This window comes from Acanthisitta chloris, unplaced genomic scaffold (genome assembly GCF_000695815.1).
Source record: "Acanthisitta chloris isolate BGI_N310 unplaced genomic scaffold, ASM69581v1 scaffold15185, whole genome shotgun sequence".
Lineage (NCBI taxonomy): Eukaryota > Metazoa > Chordata > Aves > Passeriformes > Acanthisittidae > Acanthisitta > Acanthisitta chloris.
In genome coordinates this window covers 50607-59638 of record NW_008673279.1, presented here as the reverse complement: position 1 = coordinate 59638, position 9032 = coordinate 50607, and the positions used below count along the sequence as shown (strand labels likewise).

The following is a 9032-nucleotide window of genomic DNA, read 5'->3' as shown; positions in this document are numbered from 1 at the left end:
GAACCTCTGAATAATATACATCTTCTGGTTTCCCAAAATCATTATTTGGTAGAAAGAGTCTATTTCTTACTATTTGAGCAAACACAGTGGAGTCAAGTCATAAGATTTTGGCCTATATTTTTTAGAAGACTGCCCTATGGCAGATTCACTACAAGTGATGCCAACAGCACCTCTATGCAGTTCAGCTGTCTCAATGGCCAGCTACCTGTCTGCTAACAAACTGCTAACATTTTTAGCTAGAATTTTTCTAAACTACTTTTTTTGGATCTTCTGTGACATGAAAGAGGATCAGTAATACCAAATTGCTAAATTCAGTAGGCTACCCTCTACAAATCCCTAATTATAAAGCCTGAGTCTGGCCCTGTTTATATTTTGTCATTCTCTTTGAATTCCTTCCAGTTTTTAAACATAATTTTGTAAAGTGTGGACACAGGGCTCAGCACCAGGATTCCTGCAGCTGTTCTATCAACACTAACTCAGAATAGAAGGAAGCCCCATAATGTCTACTTCAGAAGGCTAATGTGGGTTGTTAAAAACTGCTTCTACTGTCTCAGACTTTCCACCAAAAAAATATCCTTTTTCTGTGCTAGTTGGTATTGCCTCATAGCAACTTTGCCCAGGTAAACTGTGACCTAAAACGCACAGTGAAAGAGAGTGATGCTCTTGCTCTCTGACTCCAGAACATCTGCCTTTATCCTACTCTACAGAGAGGCAGATCACTTCTGAGTCTGAAAAATACATGCTATGTATTCCTCCCACATGTACTCCAATGGTCTGAAAAGTTTTTGGTAGAATCAGACAGTATTTTGTCCTTATATCATAAAGTATTAGTTTCGAATGGAAAACTGTGCATCTTATCTTGAGATTTACTGCTCCAGCCCACTATGATGTGGTTACTACTTCTATTACACTGAGTATGGTGCATACAGTTAAACCAAAGCATTATGACTAGAGTTACTGAGCAGAGTGCTTACAGATGATGCCTTTTCTTGTGTGTTAAAGGGCCCAAGAGAACATTCATTGGCACTGAAAATCTATGATTTAAACTGTTAGCTTTTCCCCCAGCATTGTTTTGGTTTTGACCAACTTGCACTATCCCAAATACTCTTCTAGCATAGGCTAAGGATCACTCCCAACCAGCAACTTCCATGCAACTGTCATTTTGGAAGGCAAGGGAAATAAATGTCATGAACACAGCAGGCCTTAGTGCCAGAGAACAGTCATTGCTATGTTTACTTTACTAAGACAGAGAAAGCCACAGTGTCTAGGAAAAACCAAGACTGACTTTGCAACAGAACAGAATATTTTAGAGACAACACGTCTCTGCATAAATCTTTCAGATTATAAATTAGTCATAAGGATAAGATAACACATCTTTAAATAGTTTGTGAGCCCTCCAGTGGTACAGTCTGTGTTTTGCATTGTGGATGCCAGCCAAAACCCACCAGAGAAGCAGTGTGTTCAACTCTATATGCCTGGCATGTTGCTGTTTATTGAGAACTATGGCTGTTTGGGATCAGTTTGAGCTGCACGGTTCCTCTGTACAGCTACTGCTGCAAAAGAAGCAAAAGGTCTTGCAGCCTTGTGCTGTCTGGCTTCGCAACAGAGAGTTTCAGGTCCTGGATTTGCAATCATGTTACATACAGAAAGTCTGAATTCAGTTGCCATGATCAGACAGAACAGGCAAATCCCTCCTGACATGCTTGGAATCTTGAGCATCATCTGTTCCACCACCCCCAGTTACCACCAAAGTTTTGGTCCTTTATTCCTCCTTTCTACACCCATCCTCTCAACTGAAGCACTATACTACAGACTGAGCTCAAAGCCGGGAGCTAGGGGAGTAAATCCCATACTGCTGCTGCTTCGACTGGCAAATAAAAGAGGCATAAAGCAGAAATCCTGGGAGATGAAAGAGGAATTTAGATTTCCTTATGGTGGAAACTGATGAGAAAAAGACGGGGCGGAAAGAGAGTGCAAAGCAAGTAGTATGATCATTGCTCTTGGAGACAAGGTGGGCCGGTCTTCCCCTGGAGGGTCTGCTTGAATATCTCTTTTCTCAAAGTAGCTTAGATAGAGGATTCCCACTGTTCCAGCTGATGACAGGCAAGAGGAGCCCTCAGAAAATGGTTGGCAATCTGACTCTGGTGTGACTCCTACAAGACCTCTGCAGACATTGGCATAAACATGCTCTGTTCAGGGACTCCTGTCCTGACTTCTCAAAACAGCACATATATTAAAAAAACAAAATACTGCCCTTTCAACTTAGAACAGGTTAGTGCAAGTCCGTTATTGCTGATTCCCTTCTAGTTATGCTTTTAAGAGTATCTATTTGTGAAAAAAAATAAGGAACTAAATGAAAATATGCTCTCTTCATCCCCTTAGATCTATCTTTGGCTAATGGAAACTGGGACTAGCAACGAGGCTGGTGAAGGGACTCAAGCACAAGAGCTATGAGGAGAGGCTGAGGGAGCTGGGGTTGTTTAGCCTGGAGAAGAGGAGGCTCAGGGGAGACCTTATCACCCTCTACAACTCCCTGAAAGGAGGTTGTAGTCAGGTGGGGATTGGTCTCTTCTCCCAGGCAACCAGCAGTAGGACAAGAGGGCATAGACTCAAGCTCTGCCAGGGGAGGTTTAGGTTGGATAGTGGTAAGAAAATTTTTACAGAGAGAGTAGTCAGGCATTGGAATGGGCTGCCCAGGGAGGTGGTGGATTCACCGTCCCTGGAGGTTTTCAAGATGAGACTGGATGTGGCACTTAGTGCCATGGTCTAATAACAATGGTGGGGTTCGACTCAATGATCTCTGAGATCTCTTCTAACCTGGTTGATTCTATGGTTCTATAACTACTGGCAGCACACTGTTGGATTGGTCTGTTTTTGCATGCCTCACATATTGGCAAGGCGCGTCAGTATGAAACATCTGGACAACACACTTCACCTTCAGGACCACCATGGAAGAAACACCAAAATATCTCTAACAGCAGGACATGAATATGTGCAGGAAAACACCTTCTTCCTCTCTGGGGTTAGACAGGCAAGTCACTGCTGTATAGCAAGAAGAGCTGTGGTTTCCCTCTGCATCCCACGCTGTCCCACTGGAACAATACATGACACTGAACACAGCTGGCTGACTGGCAAGGTATCACGCCACAGACCAGGGCATCTCCTGCCCTCCTCCCCAGGGCCAAGGGTAAAGCAAGGCAGCACTCAGTTCACATCTCCCTCCCACACCGATGGAAGGGTTCAACTTCAGGAGCCGGAGGGAGCTGCAGCTCTGCAGCAGCAGGTGCCAAGTTCTGTTGGTTTTAATCTCACCATGGGCTTGGCTCTGCTGGCACCTCCCAGTGATCCACTTAGAAGTGTTGACAGGGATTCTAGTAGCACTCAGGAAGGCTCCAGAAATTACAATGTGCTGAAGAGAGGCAAGTTATGCTCCCACTGCTATCTTTAGCCTGGCTTCTGAGGAAGATCACACTGTCCATCTGTCTGCCAGCCTGTCCATCTGTCTGCCAGCCTGTCCATCTCCTCCCCAATGTGCTCAGTAATTTTTGAATCCATAGTCCAATTTCAACCAAAATTGACTGACAACTCAAAGCTCACAAGATCTCATGCATTTTGTGAAATCCAGCTGTTGGGTAGAGGAGAAAGACCAAAATGTTGCTAAACAGCTTTCTCTCCTGCTTTGGGTTCCAGATGGCCCACCAGTGCAGATGTACTGGCCAGACAGCTGGCATGTATAAGGACTGAGAACAGACACAGCATATTTCCTCATCTCAATATTGTGGGGAGGTGGAAAAGCGGTAGAGGTTTAGGGCTTGGCACAGCAGATATAGGAGAGATGGACCCATTCCATTTTGCATGGTCACACCTTATCAGTCATGTCCAGGAAGGATGGACTCTTCTGACTGTGTTGGAGGGTTAGAGGTTTTAATACTACTCCCACATCAGTGCACATCAGGTTGACCCATCATTGCCAGTGAAACCAGAGATGGACAAGGGCGAGTCTAGGTTTAGTCTTACAGAATTATGTTACAGGGCCATTACTTTCCATTTTCCATGAAGTCAAGTGGCTTTGTCACTCACAAGCAGTGGACACAAAGCCACACATTTATATATATATATACTCACAGACATACACATGATAAATCACAACTTCAGGCATTACTGTTCTTTATACACAGATCCTGGGGGCATACTCTGTGACACAGACCCAGCTTTCATGGTACCTGTTCTTGTCAGTGGAACCCCAGTGTTTGCTAGCAGCAGAGGGATGGGGCAGTCAGGGACATTCTGTTCCATTTCAGATTCTCGAGAATGTGGTTCTATAGGTTGTTTCCCCAAAACAAGGGGGTTTCATCCCAGTGCTTCCAATTTTTCCCTGCTCTCCTGTCTACTGTCTCCTTCCATTGGATTTATCATCCTTCCTTCCTGGCCCAAACCATTTACTCTCTCTCACCAGAACTCTCCTTCTTAGCACTCTTCTGCACATTCTCCAAGCCCAGGATCCTTGTCCACTTCTACAGCATCCTGTCATCTGTAGCCCTGTACAAGCAGTACTGACTAACTTCAATGCTGTTGATAAACCAGTGTGTGTCTGCGCACACAGGAAAGAACACATGCCTGGTATGTTTGCACTGGTACCAATGAATACACCAGCTCTTTGTACCTTATTATTGCAGGTCATTCACAGATCGACATTTTAATGAACACTGATCATGGGAAGAATAACAATCAGTATTGGCCCTCAGTTTTACATAGCTGTTAGCTTTAGTTGGGACCACTGAGAAGTGATGGGTTTTAGAAGCTGAATGACAGTAGAGTGTCTGTGACCTGTTTTCGTGATAAGCCTAAGAATAGCACAACTTTGTAGGAAGTCACTGAAATGTCCCACAAAATGAGAATGAAAACTTTGGGTGGGGAAATCAAATCACTTCAAGAGTTGTCTTGTGATTAAGTTTTACGGCTTATGTTACTAAGTTCTTCCATTATACCACTCAAGTTTCTCAATGTCTATTTAGAAAGGTTTCAGCGGAAATGTTACTAAAACACTGTTGTCACTGTTTCTCTGTCACCAGAAGAATAATGTAGCACAGGCTTCCTGCACTACTTTAACCACAGTGGCACGGGGTTTGGGGTTTTTCTAACTTCAAAATATATTTGTGGCTACCCTGATAATCACAGACAAACAATCAACCTACCACAACAAAGAGCCAAACTGAAGGCACTCAGATACTGCACATACATGAAATGTGTGGGACTGCACAATGTCTTTAAGAAGATGAAATCAGCTATCTTGATTGCTAAAGAAACCTTTTGACCATTCCTTGTTCGACTCTTCCCTTGATTACAATAAACTCATCCTGTGACCATCCCCATTTCTCCTTTCATGCTAACCCAAATGTGCAACTTTTTAGAGTTTCTTCATCCATTTCCTACTGCTTTGTCTCCTGTATCTTTGTTGTTTCCATTGAGCTTTAAGATTGTTTCTACCATGCTTTCTGTGCTGGGATGTGGAAGTGGGGTAGAGATGCTTTTTAGATAGCAGGGCACCATTGATGTGGAAGAGCCTGAGAAAGCTGTTCACAGCTGCTTGCAGTAGCAGAACTGCTCACAGTAGCAGTTCATCAGAGCCAGACACTTGTGATAACGTGCTGCATTCAGTGAGCTCAGTGCTGTTAACAGTCTTAAAATACTGCAGCAGATGAGGAAGGGTTTCGTCTGAATCGCCTCTTAAGTTTGCTCTGGGAGACTAAGAATGACTCTTGGGCTGCAAAGAGTGAAAAGCCATAGACCCCCTCAGATCTAAAAAGAATAACCCTGGATGCTCTGGAGCAGATGGTGTGTGCACAGACTATGCAACTCTCAGCTTGGCCAGGAAACTGGGCTTAGAGAGCATTTTCTACTTACAATAGCAATCCAGTGGTGCTTGAATAGCTACGGAAGAGCAGTAGAAATTGAAAAACCTTAGAGAAGCTGTGAAAAAGCTGAGTAAAGAGATTGTTTCAGTAACCTCTCCTTCCCCACAGGGACCAGTGGGAATAAAGCAAAGCAAGTGAGACCGTTGTTGGCTGAACTGAACAGCAACCAGACAAGGAATACCAAGGAGAACCAACAGGTTTCACTGCAAAACTTTCCATGTAACATATGCAGAGACCATTCCTTGGTTCATTTCTGGGTACATTTTTCAAAAAGGGCTGCTTGCCAAAGACTTCAAACAAAACTTGCAGTTCTGCCGCAAGGACCCATTATTAACATCTTCCTCCAGGGAGGAATTTATCTGCTGTTGACTGGAAGTTGCTTTGACATTTCAGCCACTCCTCTTCCACTGTCTCCAAAATCCATCACACACAAGGAGAATGAGATCTGGTCATTACACAGCCCCTTCTGCTCCCCGTGAACAGGTAGGACTTAACCCATAGCACAGCTGTATGCCTTCTGGAAAATAACTGGTTCTTATCATCTTGTTCATCATTCCCCCTTCAGAATAGACTGTGTCTTCCTGTGCCTGAAATGATTTCCCTTTCCTCCTTCAAATCCCTCCTTATGTCTCATTTGTCATGTGCTTTCCTATGATAGTCCACACTAGGAAGCTGTTTGCTCCCATTTTTGCCTTGATCTTTGAGCATGTAAAGTTGGACAGCTAAATAGAGCAAATGGCTCACTGGGATCCAGCCTGTTCCCATGCACTAGAATGGCACCATGAACACCTGTGGTACTTTCTAAATAACATAACTGCAGAAGAAAATGCAGTCCCAGATCTGATTATTGGCTGCATATAAACCCTATTTATTCTGTGGTGTGTGAAAGGGCCTTAACATGAGAATAATTACAGCTTATTTTCATATACAGAAGACTAAAGGCAGACATCAAGGAAAAAAGACCTATAATCCCAGTGCCCTTAGAATTACAAAAAGCATTTCAGTGTCCTTAAAAATGACAGGCCTAGAATATGGTAGGGTTTAAAATTTATTATCTCTTCAGCCATTACTGCCACACACCAAACTAGCCTGTGAAACTGAACACTGTGACAGTGCATCTTCACCTGAGCTGCTCCATAGCACAGGCTACCCAACCACACCAAATCAGTCTTATGTCTAAATCCAGAGAAGTGCTGTTGGTCTAGGGTGTCCTTGATTTGAACGCTTTACATCATCAACAATCCTCCATGGCCCTTGACAAGTTAATCTCATTGGCTTTCTCTCCCACATTAAACCAACAGACTATAGGCCCACAAGCCCTTCAGAAGTGTCTGTGTCGCCCCATGGCCCATAAAGGGATGCTTGACTTTGACTGGACATTAAACATTTAGATGGTTAATGCTGGGATGAAACCCACCTTGCTGTCTCTAGCTGAGATCTCAAACTTTGCTTCTGTAATCAGGTCTCATTTGGGTCTTGACGTTTTTTATTCTAGAAAAGGTCACCTAATAATCTGGGACCACATCTGTGAGTAAACTCTCTAATGAGAGTAAATTGTTTAATTCTTCTAGGAAAAACAACATGAAATTGTCCAATTACACAAAACAAAGCAAAGCTGGCCTGGAACCCTGCCGCTGTGTCCCTGAGGTACCCCAAGATACTACAGACCTTGTCTAAGAGAGCAGATATAGTGACTCCCACTGATGCACTCTCCTGGCATGTCACTTACCTTAATATGACTGCCTGCAGAAAGAAATGCATCCCTACATCTCAGCAGCCAAATACCAAGAATTAAAGTTATCTGAATATATGCAGGCCTCCAGATCTAAACAATACAAAAATACTGGCTTCTTCACTGTTACCTCAATAGCATCTTATGGTGCCTTTTCAACACATGCTGTCACACAGAAAGGTCATCTGCTCCTAGGAATCATACCTTGTTTTTGCCCTCTATTACAGCCGTTCGCTCAGTGATGCTCTGGATCCTGTTACCTATGTTGCTGCCAGGTCTCAGGATGAAAGATCCTTCAGTATAAAAGCAAAAGCCATGCCTGAAGACAACAAAAATTAAAATTTTATTGATTTGGTGATTGACATTCAACACATAAGGCAAAACAATTGTTCTGAGAACACTGATCAGTCAGAGAAACTGCAGGTACTGTGATGAGCAGGCAAGTACAGTTATTTCTCATTAAATCTTGAGGTTTGGAGCCTGATTGTTGGATCTACTTCTTAAACATTAGCTCTCTGGAGTCAGTGCTCAAATTTAACCCACTGTGGACCAGGAGGTCAGAACTTACAGTCTGAGCCTAATTATAGGGCTATGCAAGACCAACACCCCAGTTCCAATGCTCCACTATGCATCACCATGGTTCAAGGTTGGCTTCAAACATGAGTTCATAGTATTTTCAGCCTTTAACTCAAGACAAATTGTATTTGTTTCAAGATCCATTCCATAATGTATTGGGTGCTGCTTTACTATGTGCAGGTTCTTTTTGTGATAGTAAAATATTATGAAGGTTCTAATTTCTGAACATTTTCTTCAGTTCAGTTTACAAAATTGCAAAATAGCAATATTAAGACTCATTGATTACGAGGCACATGGTAAAAATAAGCATAATCCTGCAAATTACCAAAACTACACCTAAATGCCAAAGGGACTTAAAGGTTAATTTAACTGGGAAAAAAATCAAATAAATCTTAATGAATGGAAGTACCAGCAAAAATATGTTTTTGTCTTATGCAACAAATTGGCTTGTAATCAGAAGTCAGGTGTGGTCATGGAGGAGTTAATTGTTTCTCAAAGCCTAGTTTAGTACACATGGAAATAAACACATTGGAATGCTTTTTAAATGCTGTCTGACCCTATTATTCTTTGAGAATATCTAGTTTAGATTTCCACCCAAAATTAATTGTTCCTTGTGCTGGAATCAGCATCATCAGTAGAAATTAACACTTAGCTGGGCAAAGCTCTTAAAAATATGCCATGGTCCTTTGATCTTCCATGGATTTGAAAGATAATTACTGTAGTATCTGTAATCAAATAGTTCTGACAGTTGTTTGGAGAAATGAGCTTTAAAGCCCAGTGAGTGGAAAATGGAATGTGCTGCAATCCTA

The 9032-nt window shown here is 42.6% G+C and overlaps 1 protein-coding gene across 1 annotated transcript in view; it reads right to left on the bottom strand.

Moving 5' to 3' along the window:
* Positions 1–9032, bottom strand: part of LOC103802422 (vascular endothelial growth factor receptor 1-like) — a gene marked incomplete at its 3' end in the record, with an annotated part of 70812 nt that overhangs the window by 25622 nt on the left and 36158 nt on the right. Inside the window, exon 10 of the mRNA XM_009074892.1 lies at positions 7852–7966. Within this exon, the coding sequence (XP_009073140.1) occupies positions 7852–7966 (115 nt within the window). The remainder of the gene's footprint in view (positions 1–7851; positions 7967–9032) is intronic.